We start from the raw sequence: 17,394 nt of genomic DNA, 5'->3' as shown, positions 1-17,394 counted from the left end.
GATAATGTTCAGGATTTGGTTTAACACTTCAGTTTTAAACTGTTATTCTCATCCAAACAGCAAATGTGTCCAGACCAACAATTTCAGAAGCCAGACAGTTCTACTCAGATTCTCAGTTTCTTCAGTACATTGGGTAAATCATTTAATTTCCCTCTTTAGATTTCTCTTCAGCAAACAAAGTTTTAGTTGTCAGGGTAGGAGGGGATTCTTTGTATTTTTTATATTATTTTTATTTATAAATACATATTTAATTTGTACTTATATTTATACAAAGTCTCTGCAGATGTAGTACTGTAGATGCTATGCATAGACCCAGTACACAGAAATCCTTTTGCTCGCAGATAAAAGGGCACAGGCATGAAAGTAATCAGTGAACTGTAAAGAGTTATAATATCTGACAACTTGGGACAGAAAATGAAACTTCCGTAAGACTTTACTACGAGGTAGAACACCATCAACCTTAACACAACTGAAACTATCCAATTAAAACTCAGACCACTACTTATGCTTTTCCATAAATAGAAAACTACCTATCTTCCTTTGCAAACACAGGGTATTACAGTCAAGATTGCTCATCTCTGCCCAATAGACCAATTACCTCCTCAGTCTTCACCTTCTTAGTATCTTGGAAAAACAGCCACCTTTTCTTGCAGTTAGTCTTTGTGACAGGCCCATAGCTGTTAATAATCAGATCAGATCCCCCCTACAATAGAGGAAGACACACAGACATTTATTTTAACAAACTAAATTTCTAAGATATTTGAAAATATTTTTCTATTCCTACCTATTGGCTCCATACTGAAAAGGAATACAAATGTCGTCTTAGTACTCAGTCACGTTTTTGTGGTCTGGCATTCATCTACTGCTCGAGACAAGTCAAGACCAGATCCACTAAGTCTGGCAAGCCCACAGGCCAGACCCAACAGCTATAATACTGCAAACACACAGCAAAATATGCCAGCCACTGCTCTTGCTCTACTACTTTGAATGTGACCATTCATAGACATAGTGTCTGTGCCTGTACTGGGGTCCATTTCCATTTCCCAGCTCTTGCATATATTGCCAGGGAGCAGCTCCACTCAAGTTTGCAGTGGGTACAGAACAAGTCTTAAATCAGTATGTCTGCATGTGAAAGCAAGGCCAATGTGGTTTTGTCACACCGGACTCCTGGAGTGTAAGGTTCTGCACCTCCGCTGATACATCCTGCCAGCTAGATTAATTTATAATATGACCAAATATGAGTTTATAAAATGTAACATTGTCTTACCAGTAAATATACAGAAAAACACTATTTTCTTTAACACCTGCTTAGCGTCATACTTGACTAGATCGTGCACAGGCACTTACTGAACTAGGTGCTGACAAGGACGCTCTCACCTATCTCCTTTTGGACTAGCAGAGGCCACCTAGCAGCCCTAAGTCTATGGAGCTTTTATCCTTTGATGTTGTGCCAGAGCCAAACTCTGCAACCTGCAGAGTACAGTGTAAGACAAGTGTATTGAATCAGATCTCTAGCTGAACTTTAAGATTTAAAGTCTTGAAAATTTGACCCTGGATTGCCCAAACTTGTGCTTGCCCCATTAAAAAACCTCCTGTGGATTTGTAGCGTATACATTTTACTTTTGATAAGGACTTGGATGTTATAGCAATGAATTCTAAAGAAAGATTTCTGTTTTGGGAGTGAGTAAAGCTCACAGTACCTTAGCATCGATGAAGCTGTTTCCCACTATCATTGGCAATAAGGATTCCTCATTCTCTGCAATTCCTTCAATACTCTTCTCTACCTCATTAGCACTGGCTAATGAGATGCTGTTATGTGACAGCTGGTCAGTGCTTTGCTGCACAGGTTTAGGAGCAGATGTTTTCCTACACAATGTTAAGCAGGAATAAAATTGACCCACAGGAAGAAAATACAAAAAAATCAGGGATAAACTTCAAAGCTATTATTAATCAAGTAATATTGGTATATTCTTGGTGTTTACATTTGTTATACGATACTCCTAACTCTCATGGAATTTAAATGTTATTACTTGTGATAAAAATAACATGTGCTTCCAGTTAATCATACACAGTAGGCTACAAGCTTATGTGCAGACAGGAATTGTCATGATTAGTAATATTACTTGGAGGAAGTAACCACTGATGATACTAAGACCTTTCTACCACACTACACAAAGACTGTCTCCCAATCCATATTTTTTCCTGCATGTATGCTAAAAAGCCCTTGTTACTAAAATATACTTTCAGACAGTTTTTTAATTTATTATTTTGAGCAACTTACATTTGTTCTGATCCCAAAGTTATGGGCAGACTCACTGGATCAGTTTATGCCTCATAGCAGTTCGTGACAAGACAGACAGATGGTGACTTGCACCACTGCAAAGAAACTGCATCATGGAACTGCTTTATGTCAGAGTTCCTCTTGTCCAGCAACACCAGAGGGCTAAAGCCTTGCAAACCAGGTCTGGGCAGGCTGGAGGGTTAAACAGCAGGAGCAGATGGTGTAAAGCAGCATGCTTATCTGACTCAAAAGGGGTTTTTTATTTGGAAACGTGCCTCATAGTTGTCAAAGCACCACTGACTCTGTGGGTTCTTCATTCTTTTCATTGGAGAAGGAGCTCAGGTAGAGTAGGAAGAGCCAACAAAGTGCTTTGTTTCCACTGCTGGTCAGAACAGGTGAAGAGACAGAGTACTTCATAGATTTTAGCACTCTTGGAGAAAGCGGCATGTCCCAAGAATCACTGCATTGAGAAAGAGCTCAATCTTCAAGAACAAAAACATACCTGGCTTTACTGCGATAAATTAAGATCAGGATGCAGATAAGGATGCAGGTCAAGGCTATGCAAACCCCAACAACAATGCCAGTCATTGATTTCTGGTCCAGATGGTAATAGTCAGAGTAAGCTATAGCAAAAAAGAACACAGAAAGTCTCAGTAAATAAGAAGAGTTACCCCTTGCTCCCTGTCAGGAAATTAATAAGGTTACAGTCACAACCACAGAGACAAATGCTTCCTTTTAATGAGATTTCCAGACCTTCTCTGTCATACATTTTGACACTTTTGAAAATAAAATTTGTAGACCAAACAGAGGAGTGTATGCAGTCCTTGTGTGGGAGGGGAAGAAGGGACTGCCGCACACCACAGCCTCTTCAGTGACCTACAACATGGAGCAGAGGAGCTCACTCCAACCCCTTCCTTACAGGGTGCTACTAGACAACAAAAGGAAAAGGCTTGGAGAATTCCAGCCACAGTCACCTAGGAGTGTTGACTTTGGTTTATGCTTTGACATCATATGTCTATTAACCTAATCCTGAGGGCATGACGCTATTTGCTTATTCAGGCCTAAAATATAACTGAGTTCCAGGAAGGGAGAAAGCCTGAGCAAGAAAAATCCCGGTGTTTTAATCACAATTCAGTGTGGAGCAACAAGGAAAGGTTAAAAGGTTCATGTACCTGAATAATTACTAGCTCTTGTCTCCCCAAATAGCTTTAAAATCTGTAACAAGTCACCAAGATAAATCCCATTCTATGTCAGACAAAGACAATGTGTTCTTCCATTCTTATATGGAGAAAGCACTGACATTATCTTAATTTTCACAATGTAACACAAAGTTTTCCCCAAAGAGCTCCAGGTGGGGCTGACTTCTTTGATGAAAATATATGCTGGTGTATCACTGACTGACTCGTTGATTTGGGTTGCTGGAATACCAGGAACCAGCACATTTCAACAGATTTATTTGAAATGCTGTCTGGTTCTAACTGACCCAGTGCTACTGGTACCTCAAACCAAATAAAGGAAGTGCCTTAGAAGAGTGGCTGCAAAGTTGGTATTGATGTAAAATTCAAAACAGTTATGTATTCTCATTTGAAAGACAAACTTCCAAATTCTGAGCAAAAGAATTAAACCAATTCTGAGTTGAACTGAGATAAAAATTCCAAAATGGTTTCATTTAGAAGAAAATGCTACACTGTTAGGACTGCCTCACATAAAACAGAATGGTTTACCCAGAAAGCAGTTCCAAGCTAAAGCAAACAGGGATCTTTTTTCCTGGTACTTGTGACAGCAACAATCAAAACATTGCTACTGACTTGTAGAATCTCCTGAATCCAGGCGTTTAGGTCTCTGATTAGACTCGGATGTCGCCTTTGGCAGGACAGCAAGTTCTACCGCATTTGAGAAGGGTCCTTCTCCCACTTCATTGGAGGCTGCTATTTTGACCAAGTAGACATTTCCTGCTACAAGGTTTTCCAGCAAAGCCATGGTCATTGCTCCTATGAAAAAGTTTGATAAAAAGTTCCAGTTAGACAAAATCTGTGGGAACAGACTGAGATTTAGACAGTGGGACCTACACTTTCTTTCCAATACGACCTCCAAATCTTGTTTGAGGACTGCAATCGTTTTCATATGTTCTAACCTGTGTATACAGGGTACAGAATGAATGCTGGGGTTGCCTGCTTGTCCCTTCTGTCCTTTCTCTCCATACTGTTTGAACACGGCACACTATGAAGTGCCAGTATAGTTCAAAACCAAGAGTCAAGTATTGGCTACAACACACAGCATACTAATCCTAAATCTAGCGCTAGCTGCATTTCAGTGTGATAGTGTTTATGTTGTGATCGTATCTGTGAAAAGAAGCTCCAAACATTAACCAGACTTTCAGGCAAAGAAAGCAGAGTGTTAGACCTCTCTCATATACTAACTTATGTGCCTCTCCTAGATCCACTGTACCATAAAGGTGAATGAAAGTTTCAGGTTCAGTTTATCAAATTTCAGGTCTAGTTGGTAAAATGAACAGGACAGATTTGAAAGAGTACATTATAGCACGCTTTTAAAATAAAATTAAACCCTATTTAGACTTGCGTAGGCTTCCTTGATTACTGTGCATCTAAGCTGTGCTACTAAAAATATTACAGAAAATGTCTTTCTCGCATGCTAAGGATTCATTTCCTAAAGTCCCTGAAGGCAGGAAAAACAGATTAAGAACATAAATAGGATTCACTTGCATTGTCCTTAGACAGGCAAAACTCCTATTAAAGTCAGTGAGAGCTTTGCCTGTCCAGGGACTGCAGACTGCTGCTTAAAATTTCAATTCCTTTCTAAAATGCCTGTGTTTCTTCCTACCATAGAAATATATTGCTTTTCTTTCCCTAAATAGTGGCAGTTACAGGACCAAATCTATCCCTTGTTCTCTTTCACATACTCCACTTACTTTCTCAGAGTTAAGTCTAAATTTCAACCTTTCAAATCAGTTTCAGAAGTCAGAATTTATAGTATCATGGGAGTGTATAAAAATGTAAGGTTGTTTTGTTGACAGAAAAGATTATACATTTGGCAAAAGGGAAGCTACTTCAAAAGCTATTTTGGCTCTTCCATCAAAAACACCCATTAGCTGAAAGCATTTGAAGTAAAATGTGAGGTATCTGTAACCAAAGGAGCTGTAATATCTAGCACCAGCAAGGGCGAAAGGTCACGTTTCAATATTACAGGCTCTTTCCCACCAGCTCCTTTCAAATCTGCTGCATTGCTAAAGCAAGTAAGCACTTTGTGCTGATTTACTGCACACCAAGTGTGTAAAGGCTATAACTTCTGATCTACTTGAAGAGAACTAGAGAAAAGGGGGGGAGGTGGCTAGAAGATAACTCACATCACGAATCACCAACAAACTGCATTTATATTTTCTAACTCTGCCATGCCTAGCACAAGCTCAGTCAAATTAGAGGGTTTTGGTTTTTAAGTTGGTAGATTGGTAGAAATTTTCATGCATAAACTAAAGCCCATGCTAGGACTTTTATAGGTGGTAGGGTTGATCTGTGTTTTTTTGTTTTGGTTTGCTGGGGGGGGGTAATTTTTTTATTTGGGGGGCAGTGTTTGAAGGTATGGGAAAGGAATGGGGTTAAGATTTCACAAATCTTCTGCAGAACAAGTTTAGTCTCAAAACACAACAATGCTATTTATTGCATAGGGTTAGCTGATCTTATCAGAATAAATGCATTAAAAACTGCAAACCCTGCTTTTACGTCAAATTACCTATGAAGGACTATCACAGTATTTGCCCAATTTTACTTCTACATACTAATTTTCTTTCACAGACTTTTTCATCTGTACTTTACCTAAGAGCATTACAGATTGTCCTAATATGTCAAGATGCCCAAATTCCATGCCATGCCTCAAACCCCAATATATCTGTCAAAATACAAAATTAGTGACTCTAACATTGATGGGCATAGTAATATACTGAGATTTATAGGTCTCCATTTGCTCATTCCCTCCAACGCTTTCAGTGTGGGAACACATGAAAATGTTTACTGTTATTGCCATCCCCTCATCCAAAATATCTATGGTAAAATACTATTTGAGATGCTATTCAGTTTCACAGCCATGGCTGAGCTGAAGTATATACCTGAAAGCAATTCAGCCACTTTGCTGCATACAACAAATACAGCGTATCATCACCAGAATGACAAGATTTATTCTTCAAATATAAGCTCTCTATGAATTTAAATCTGTGGGGTTTTTAGTGAGTAAAAATTATTATTAAATTAGTCCTTTAATATAAGAACTTTACATCACTGTTTCTTTCAATAATTTAATGGGACAACTTTATGTCACTGTTTCTTTGAACAATTTTAACAGTGAAAAAACATGGGCTCTAATCTTCCTCCTACAGTTAGACCTCATTGATATTTCAGAGACTAGTTATTTTTCAGAAATTTTGCTTAAGATTAATAACCATTTTGCTGTTATTCTTCACAGCTGACCATTCTATTTGAGGCCAGCCTGACAAATACCATTCTGCTCCAGCAAAGACAAAGCAGCTCTGCCACATTTCAAAATGGCTTAGTCCTTCATCCTCTCTTCAGGAGCAGCACAAAGGACAACCACCATCTCTGAACTAAACAGTTCACTCTCACTGATGGTGAAATTGTCTTCTGTGAGTGAACACTTACTAAGTTTTATGAATTTTCTCCACAGAAAATTTAAAGCCTCACTCTGCTGACAACTAAGCTTTCAGCCATGAAACAACACAGAACAACAAAATAATAACTCTTCCTGGACAATCCTCTTAAGTAAGCTACTCAAGCACGGCTTCAGTCTGTAGCACTGAGCTTCCCTCTCTGGTTTAATATATTATTAGAACATTATCTATTCTGAACTGCCTCTATTTTGAATACCAACCAAACAGTAAAGGCCTTTTTCTTTTTTTATGGCTGTTGTGGTTTAACCCCAGCCAGCAACTAAGCACCATGCAGCCGCTCACTTACTCTCCCCCCACCCACTGTGATGGGGGAGAAAATCAGGAAAAGAAGTAAAACTCGTGGGTTAGGAATGGTTTAATAGAATATAAAAAGAAGACACTAATAAAGATAATGATAACGCTAATAAAGTGACAACAGTAATGATAAAAGGACTGACACATACAAATGATGCACAGTGCAATTGCTCACCACCCGCTGATCAACAACACCCAGTTAGTCCCCAAGCGGCAATCCCCCCACCCCCACTCCCCGGGTTTATATACTAGATGTGACGTCTCATGGTATGGAATACCCCCTTGGCCACTTTGGGTCAGCTGCCCTGGCTGTGTCCTGTGCCAACTTCTTGTGCCCCTCCAGCTTTCTCGCTGGCTGGGCACGAGAAGCTGAAAAATCCTTGACTTTAGACTAAACATTACTTAGCAACAACCAAAACCATCAGTGTTATCAACATTCTTCTCATACTGAACTCAAAACATAGCACTGTACCAGCTACTAAGAAGACAATTAACTCTATCCCAGCTGAAACCAGGACACTGGCTATAGTAGAAATCTGTTCTTGATGCAGCTTTTCAAATCATAGTATTATTCTGGAAAGTGTCTATAAAAATTTAGACTGTATCTACATTTAATCACAAAGATGTGACTGCAGTTCATATCGCCATACTTGAGTTACTGTTAGATTAGCTAGCTGGGGCTCAGCGGTAGAACAGAGCCAGAGAGTTAAATTGAATTTGCAGAGCAATTTACTGGGAGTAGGGGAAAGTTCATTAAGCAAACTGAGCTAACTGGATTGGCAGTGATCAAAAGAAATATATAAACCCATATAGCCACATTTATAAATTTCTTTCTGGAGAGCAGGGCATCTCGGAGACTTCAGATTTGAAAAAGTGCATTTACAAAATGAAACCATCACAATCATGGTTACAACAGAACTAAGATGGATGTAATTGGATTTATGAAACATTTTGATTCACATGCACACACTGAGCTCCAAAGCAACACAGCCCTTCTCCCCTCACCTTCTGAGTATTAAATGGTTTTTAATACATTTTCATCACAACCATGGGAATAATTCTAAATTAATTATAACTTTTATGTGAATGCTTATATGAATTTCTTTCTTATTGTAGTCCAAGGGAGCTGAAAGTAACAAAGCATCTTATAAGTAGCATCATTGTTAGTCCAGTTCATAGGTTTATGATTTTAGTTTACCTTCTCTGTGCAACACTTGCCATTCCCCAGCAATCCAAGACTTCCTGGATGCATAGAGGATAGTATATCGTGTAACAACTGTTTCAGGACCGTCAGGTGGCTTCCAGGAAACCAAAGCAGTATCATCCTCTATCAAAGTCACCTTCACTCCTACTGGAGGGCCAGATGGTGCTGTGAGAACAGTAACACAATGCTATTAGGCTAACCTAATTTACATGCAATTAAATTGCTCAGAAAGAAACTGATGTGCAGACCTAATGGGTACTGCTACACCACAGATGAACAACATATAAACAAATACATACTGCTTCTCAAGAGAAACTCTCCTGTTAACTCTGATCTGGTCAATAGCTTAGATTTTGTGAAAGCAAATTTCATATTTTTCCTTCAACTCCAGAAAGAAACAGTTTCTTACAAAAAACCACATCATCACCCTGCGAACCATTACCCATCCCAAACATTGCAATGCTGAGAACATGAAGCTGAAGTTTTTTAATTTTCACTGACCAAGCTGACAGAAAAGCAAACTAGAAGCTAGGGCAGTAGATATGTAATATTCTTACAGTTTCTAAAATGTCTGGTTTTTAAAATACACTTTCATAATGCCTATGAATCAGCCATGCCTGTTCAATACATATTTTAAATTTTTTCTTCAAGTTATTTCCATTCAGTTGGTGCTAATGTTGTAAGTATATCACATTTTACATAAAAATCATTGCTGATTTTAGGTAGATTTTGCAAAAGAATTTCACATTCCCAAAACAAGGATTTTCCTGACAGCATTTTTCTGTCTCTCACTGAGAAGAGCAATATCTGTATCTCAGAGGTAAGTATTTCTCTCTCCTACAGACAGCTTAAAATTAATAAGCAATTTTTTAGGCCATTTGGGTTACAGAGCTTTCTTTTTAGAACCATGTGGTCCTCTCCTAGTGTCTTACCTTCTGGAAGGGTAGTATGGTAGACTACCGGACTCCAGGGACTGGAGAGCTGGTCCACATGCAGCCGAACTGCAAATTCATACATGGTTTTTGGCTCAAGACCTTGAACTAACATGTGAGTCTCTGACCTGTACAGATGAAGGAATAAAATAAATTTAACACCAGCAATTGACTTAAGATCCCAAACTCAAATGTTATCTCTTAGTCACTGTGAGTAGATTCTCACTGTCAGTTCAACACAAGACAAACCAGTTCAAGTCCAGACACATACTCCATCTGCACTGTCCACCTGAAAATGTAATTGTACTAACCCTGGAGCTCTCCGGAGCATACTATGTCTGCTATCAGTTGACTTGAGCTCCAGTTTTCACACAGGTTGTTTGGAGAGCTGATACACAAGCAAGTCCAAGAATATTATTGCCCAGATCACCGGCAGGTATCCCAAACTTAGCTTTTTCCACATTTGTCCGTAGGACATTATGCTTCAAGATGGAGTAACACTTAAACTACAACCAGCACCACAGCTGAAAGGCACATGCTGTCGGCTCCATCAGCTATTCCTGATCTGCTTCTCAGTTCACAGAACAGACGTAGGCTATGTGTGCAACTTCCCCTTCCACTTCTGGCCTCTATCACCTCATGTGTAGGGGATGTCTGTAGAATATGAATGTTCCCTACTCATCTTCTACTCATATTTGGTAATTTAATGATTATAAAATTGATTATGTTAATTGTAATATTGTAGTTTACTATTTGATCACAAAGTCAATTGTAGACGTCCTGCTTTACTTTGATTCTGGGGGCAGGGGGAAATCTTTCATATACATCAGGGTTAATTCCAGGTGATAATACCCAAGTTGAGATTAAATCTCAATTTAAAATGGTGTTACTCTACAGATATTGCTTTATTAAATCTCATTTAGTATTTTTGTCTTCCATACTGCAAAGGCAGTCACCAATATTTGCAATAGTCTCATCCTATCACGAAGAGCGGCATTTATTGCTATGCTCCATATTGCACACTAAGAATTTTACATGGTGATTATACTGTGTCTAATCGTGAAGTCAGGAGTTATACAGCAGGGGATGTGTTCTTTGAAGAGAAAACCATCAGTATTAGGATGGAAACTGTCTTTTAGACGGCATTTTTCTTATTTAGAAGGCTTGAGTAAACCCAAGTGTTGAGGGAGCTACACACATGTGGATTCTCTCAACAGCACCATGGCTCCCAGCATAGGCAGTCACAATGGAGCAAAGTCTTCTGCTCCCATACCGCCTGGGCAGAGAGTTGAACCCCAAGCCTAGGCAGAATTTCTTCTCTATTCTGCCACTCTGTGGCTCACGCATTGCTTCTCTGAAAAGCAACCTGTAGTTCCTACTCAGCTTTCTCCTGGCAGGGTGCCACACACTCAGGAATGTGGCATTCCCATAATAACATGCTCAAGCCCTCAAAACTCAAAAATTCTTGTTTCCTGTCTTAAAATCAGACACTGGGTAAATCCCATCTTTTCCCAGACAAGCTACCTATAAAATAGGTATTCAATTTTATTTGGCTGAAGAAGAGCTTATAATTAAATTCAACTTAGACAGCTAAAAAGACATTAAAAATTCAAGAGCTTCTCCGGGGATCCAACACAAGGATCACAGGTAGAGAATTAAGCTGTTCTACGAACATGTCTTAAATAAACCAAGAAACAGAACTAGCAGCCACTGGGCAAAACACACAGTCCTCTAAGGGAGATAAAAGTTGTTATAGTAAAAGGCTATTAAGAGAGGGTAGGAAGAGTAGAAACTGAGTGGGAAGGATCTGGAAATGGGAAACCAAGACTTATTAGTAGTGCTGCACTTACGTTTGAAGGTAGAGAACCAGAGAAGCATTCTGCAGCCCCACTGGGTTGCAGCGGATTGTGTAGTTAATGACTTGCGCAGATGTAAAGGCAGGCTTTCCCCAGTGAAGGTAGATAGAAGATGAAGTGTTAGCTTTGGCATAGAGGTGGTGAGGAGGTGGTGGTGGTGGCACCATGCGATCACGGACAGCTGTTTAAAACAAACAAGGAGCACAAATTATTTAATGAACTGTATACAGATACTGGTAAGATCAAGAGACAGGTCTGAGCCCACAGGTTAGATTCAAATCTGCCCCTACCCAGCACTACCTGGGTATTCAGACCCAGGAATCTGATTCTAGCTATTAAAGACGCCTCCTAACCCAATACATGTCACATATTACTTCTGTAGTCCCACTTGTTTAGCCAAAAACAAAGTCAAAACTATAAACAGAGACAAGGAAGAGAAATAAATCTCTCATAAGATACATGATACATCACTGGTTAGCTGATGCAGACAATCTAATAGGGGAGGAAAGTGTGCTTGGTAGCTATCTTGTTTCCTCAGCTGCAGTTCATGAACATAGGAGACTGTCTCGGTTGCAGGATGACTAGGAGAGTATTTGTCACAGATATAATCTTTCTCGTTCTCTGTTTTACACTGAATTAATTGATTATTTATAGGTTAAAAAAACAGAGCTGCTGGGACCTTGAAACAGCTCAGTTCTTAGTAAATTCTTCGTGTATCTACAACACTTACAGACACATCCTGGAGTGCTGACTGTTTGGTCTGCCTGATAACCTTCTTCCATACTGTTATATGCGAGCAGCCTTACATGATACTTTCTTCTAGGATCTGCACAAAGAGAAAAGGAATAATTAGACTCAAATAAAAAAATAAGGACTTTCAGACTTCTACAGATAGTGAGATAACTTGATTCTCCTGCAAGTTTGGTTCAAAACTTGTCTGCTACAATCAGCAGACTGATGAACAGGCTGGATGCCTGGAAGCCTGTCTTTTCTCCAGCCCTGCAAATTCCCCTGAATCTTTGCCCAGAGTCAGTCACATATCTCCTAGTCTTGCTTTTGATAGCCTGAAACAGAAGTTTGTAACAGAAATCAGTGGGAGTAGGATAAATATCACATTTCTATCTGTAACAAAATCACACCTTCACAGCTACAGAGCTAGATTTCATAGTATGATTCAGCATATTGAAAGTGCTTTCAATCTACATAAAGATTTGTTAAAACAAATAGCCTGAGGTCCACAGAAACCAACATTTATTTCTGGATAAGCAGGCTGTAATGAAGCAGGGCAATCAAAACGAAGGCAGGAAGACAGGACTCAGCAAAGAAATGGGAAATATTTTGGTTCCCGGTTCCGAGAGGAGGTATACTGTGAAACAATAGTGATTGTTAATAATGCCTTTCGCATTAACTTCCACATGTTTTCTTGAAAGCTGGTTCTGGCATTCTTAGAAGGTCACTGTTCCCAGCTTGAAGGGTCTCCCTATTTCCCTTTCTCTGGCCACATCTTTGGGTACCCATATTGCAGTTTGCTGCTTCTCTCAGTTCTGTTAATGATACACTGGCCTTGATCCAAGTGAAAAATTACTACAGAGAAATGATTTAGAAGCCTTGAGCTTTCTGTAAGTGGAGATGGCGTGGGGTACCTGCAGGTGATTAGAGTGCAAACCACCAGGATGGCTGCACTGCTTCTCCGCAGCCTACTCCCTTACGATGGTATTTGCAACAAATCCCTTCCATACAATGATGATTTGCTAGGTGGTAGCGTTTGCTACTAGTACATACAAGCTCTTCTGGGTTCAGCTAAACTTACCCCAGTACTGATGTAGGTACTAGGACATTCTCTTCTATTGTCATGAACATCTTTCCTTCTGTTAAGATTTTCAGAAAGTTCAGATGTTATATAACTGTGCTGATCTTGTTTATTTCTTTTTTCTTGCCCTAAAATACCATAATATTATCCCTTCCCAAAATAAGCTCTCCTCTTTCTCATTTTAGCTGAGATTCGATATGGCCTCTCTCATAAAATAAGCAGGAACACAAATCCTTGACATTTCTTCACCACAAATACTTTTGTTTACATCAGATCGTTAGCTCCCTCTGCAGTCTCTGCACCAGCAATACAATCTCAACAACTCGATTTATGTTTCCATAAAGACAGCGTAGTGATTTCATAATAATGCATTTTGTAAAATCTTTTCATATTTCTTTTGAAATAAGACAATCTTTTTGCGATGTAGTTACCTACATCAGCTTTAAATGAGATACCGCTAGGTAGAGTATACATCTCTATGTATGTTTATTTTTAAAAGACTGTTTTACTAAAATCTAAATACAGGTGTAAAAGAAAAGGTGTTCTTAAATTTGGATCAAAGTATTTCTTTGATGTGTTCAACACTAATGGTAGAATGGGCAAGAGGAGCCCATTCCCATTTTCAAATAAACTTTAACATCACAAGTAGACAATACAAATAACAAAATTTCAAAAAATGAGATTTTTTTTAAACTAGAGTAAAATTCTCATTTGCTTTGAAGGTTTTTTTCACTTTACATATCACTTTAACAACAGACATCAGTTGTTCCGAGCCAACAAACTAAAATCAGAGAAAAGGAGATGGACACAAACAGACAGAATAACCTTAAGCATGTGATAAAAGAAAATATGGAATTTTAATACTGAAAATTCAGAAAGATAGTAAGATATTATATGTAAATCATTGCAATATCTTAAAAATTTGTAAAAAACAAAAGATGTGTGAAGGGAAGGTGCATTTAAAAACACTGAGCCCAACCAAAAAACTGCACTTCAAAAGTACCAAGTGATTTAGATACATCAAAATCAAATTATAGTGGCTTATTGAGGCAAATTACAGCACGCATCTCAGAAAAGCAGAAATATATACCTTCCCAGGCTTCTTAACCTATCGTAGGAATACATATATTTAGCATGTAACTGAAATACTCAAAAACAAAGCCAAAATTTTAATAAGAGGCCCTCAAGACATCTTTAAGATCTCAGTAGAATTATGCTTTGGAGGTTGTTATAATAATCGATTCTCCCATCCATTCTTAGAAGAAACTTGAATTCCGGTACTATTTAGCAGACTCTTGAACAGATTCCACATAAACAGGTAGCATCCAGCTGGCCAAGTGTCACAGTCTATCTTTTTCTTTACAAGTTCCTGCAGAAGAGACCCCTGCTGCATTTCCGCAAGACACAGAATGACAGACACGACAATTTATCATCCTGCTGAGCACCTTCAAAAACTCTGTGCCCTTTGAAAGTGGTCACCCAGAACTGATCATCTTCACTGTGAAATGAAGAATAGCTAAGGTCTAGTGCCCTGCTGAGCTGAATGAGGAGCCTGTGAGGTCTGTTTATCCTCATGGCCTTTTTTTTTTTTAAAAACCTGAATTCCTCATTAACACTTGATCAGGGGGGAGAGGAAGAATAATGGGATGTGGAAGAAAAGCAAAAAATGTAACTCCCACAAAAAAAATTCACTTCTTTTTAAATCTTATTTTTAAGTGTCTTAACACTCTACATTTAGAAAAAGCACGATGTTGAATACCATTCATCTTACTCTTGTATAATGCAAGTTTCAAAAAGAATTATCTTTATATAGAAGAACCTGTTTAAAAATAAAGCCTCCCAACTAGTCTTTACCATTTAAAAAACAAGGTTATTTCCACTTCAGGACATCATGGTTCAACTGGTAGCAAGACTAGTTCAATCCAAAAGTGGTATCAGAATTTTTAAGATGTCACACATTACTACTCCTATCGTTGAGAAACCATCTGCTGGTATCTGTAATTGAGCAACTGAGGAGGGCTGCATTATGTACTGCCCTAGAAATGCCTAAATGTTATAGTAATCTAAAAAGGAGAATATAAGAGCATACTGAGCAGCAAAAGAAATTGATGTGAAACTTGTTTCACACATTACATGTATAACATGAGCGAAGACCAATTCAAAGTACTTGCTGAGACGGTGTTCCATGTTGAGCATAGCTTCATCAAACGCAAAACAAAATAGCCAACAGCCAAAGATCTGCCTCCGGTTCCAACAGATACTTGCACACTATTTGTTTTATGAAGTGGTTGAAAATATTTTTTTGTCTGAAGTAGCCTCTGTTTAGAATATTTTTAACAATTGTTAGCATCATTTACAGGCTTATGATATGATTTACTCCTCAATGGCAATCCCAGTACAAACTTGGCATAAAAGCCAGACACATCCTTAGAGAGAAAACAAACTTCAGGATCTTTCTTGCCTTTAACCAGCATAGGTATCCTGAATCGTTTACACATAAATCATTGATAAAAGATTGGGGATAGCTTGGCCACCTGGGGGCCTGACAGTCTCAAATTTAGTGTGTGCCATCCATGCACATTATACAGCAACAGGAGGCTTGAGAGGCTCAGAAAGCAGGGAAGCGAGTATTGAGGCCATCAGTCATGCTCCTAACAGACCCAGAAGTAACACATCTTTCCACAGAAGATCACTGCTATTCAGAAAAAAATCAGGTGCAGTGATTTGCTCAACCCATTCAACACCTAAATTCAGTTTAAGTAAAAAAAACTCGCGTCAAGATTTCACCTCCACATTTTCAAACTTTCTCTGAACAGCTGGTAACACTGAGTCATTTCAATTAATTCTCTTGCAATTGCCAGGATTTGTGTAGTGGTTGAAGGCTTGTTCCCAGACCTAAGGTGAACTCAACCAATTCTGTAGCCTATTTACCCACTGGCTGAATTTTTTAAAGTTAATTTGTTTCTGTTGAATATGGTTTGTTTTAGTTTGGTTTTTTTAGTGCTGCTGGTATTAGGCTGTTGTAAAATTAAGTGTCACAGCACCTACCTACAGCTTTTTAATAGGCATTTTTATTGTTATGACTTAAATCTGCTGGTTAGAAAGGACGCAAAAACTACATTGTTTGTACAAATCAAGAGGCCAGCACTGATGTTGGTACAAACATGCTAGAGCTAATTCATAAATTTTATTACAAGACTGCCTCTGGAGTACACAGAGACTGTCTTATAAGACAGTATAGGGGGGAGGTGATAAGCTGGCATAGTTTCACATGGTACAATGGATCTGCCTCACACACCCTTTTTGTATAACCAAAACCTGTCAGTATTAAAAACACATGAATAACAGTTCAACAAAAGACACAAATTTTGCCTCTGGTAATACTACTGCTATAAAGTAAGAGTAGGAAAAAGCTAAATATGCCTTATATTGATTAATTTCAAATTATCAAAACAGATACTGTCCCAAAAATCACGGTTTCACAATTTATGTAGGATCAGCCTCTTTTTCCTATGGCAGTTTTTGTAGGCAGAGCACTGCTCCCTGATGATACTCCTGTGGAATCTCATATCCTGTCATTTACTCTCCCATAAAAATCTGCAGTGAGCCGTGCAGATTCAACCCTGGTAGGTCTTTCAGCAGCAAGACACGTGGGGGAGCCTTCTCTTTGTTTTGCGAGTCTATGAATAGGTTCCATACCTTACAGTAAAACTATGGCAAAGCTAAATACTGCAAGTATAAGCAAAAAAATTAAGTTGAACTATCATTTAAAACATGGATTGTAACTTGGAAAAAACATTAAACATTACAGTAGCTGAAGCTTGGTAAGAGTTTGGATGACAATGATTTACTTGCATATCTTACTGTCTTAATACATTCTGGAGATACAATCTTAAGAGACTATGTTCAGCTTCTCAGAAAGCAGATAGGAAGCTCATAGCAGTTACTGTGTTAATGCTGTAAAAACAGATTCTTCAAGAAAAATACCACAGTGCACTCAGATGTTCCAACCCTGGTTGTGTGACAAGTCATTTCATTTCCCAGCATGGGGGGAGAACCACAGCTGTTTGTCTGTCTGGACACAAGAAACTGAGAGAAACTGCAAAAATATCATGAAGAATTGAGAGTTGATTCATTAGCAGTCCTATTGCTCTACAGTCCATTGGAACATCCACATTTTGTTGCACCAGCTCAAAGTTATTCAGTATTCTTTACTACTGCCATCAGCCTTGCTTCTACGTAAATCTTCATTTCTCTTCCAGTAAGGGGAGAAGTTGCTACTCCAAAGCAGCTGTCTGTCAGAAATGCTCATATTCAGATT

At 38.7% G+C, this 17,394-nt stretch overlaps 1 protein-coding gene across 1 annotated transcript in view; it reads right to left on the bottom strand.

Annotated features, from left to right (window-relative positions):
• Positions 1-17,394, bottom strand: part of PRTG (protogenin) — an 85,835-nt gene that overhangs the window by 901 nt on the left and 67,540 nt on the right. The window contains exons 12-19 of the mRNA XM_010572276.1: positions 11,994-12,089; positions 11,258-11,444; positions 9,408-9,535; positions 8,470-8,640; positions 4,090-4,272; positions 2,784-2,904; positions 1,701-1,866; positions 599-703 (exon numbers count right to left, since the gene is read on the bottom strand). Of these exons, the coding sequence (XP_010570578.1) occupies positions 599-703; positions 1,701-1,866; positions 2,784-2,904; positions 4,090-4,272; positions 8,470-8,640; positions 9,408-9,535; positions 11,258-11,444; positions 11,994-12,089 (1,157 nt within the window). The remainder of the gene's footprint in view (positions 1-598; positions 704-1,700; positions 1,867-2,783; positions 2,905-4,089; positions 4,273-8,469; positions 8,641-9,407; positions 9,536-11,257; positions 11,445-11,993; positions 12,090-17,394) is intronic.

The sequence above is a fragment of the Haliaeetus leucocephalus genome, unplaced genomic scaffold (assembly GCF_000737465.1).
Source record: "Haliaeetus leucocephalus isolate CR32 unplaced genomic scaffold, Haliaeetus_leucocephalus-4.0 Scaffold339, whole genome shotgun sequence".
Classification (NCBI taxonomy): Eukaryota; Metazoa; Chordata; class Aves; order Accipitriformes; family Accipitridae; genus Haliaeetus; species Haliaeetus leucocephalus.
The sequence above is the reverse complement of the archived record's forward strand: the minus strand, read 5'-3'. Positions and strand labels throughout refer to the sequence as shown.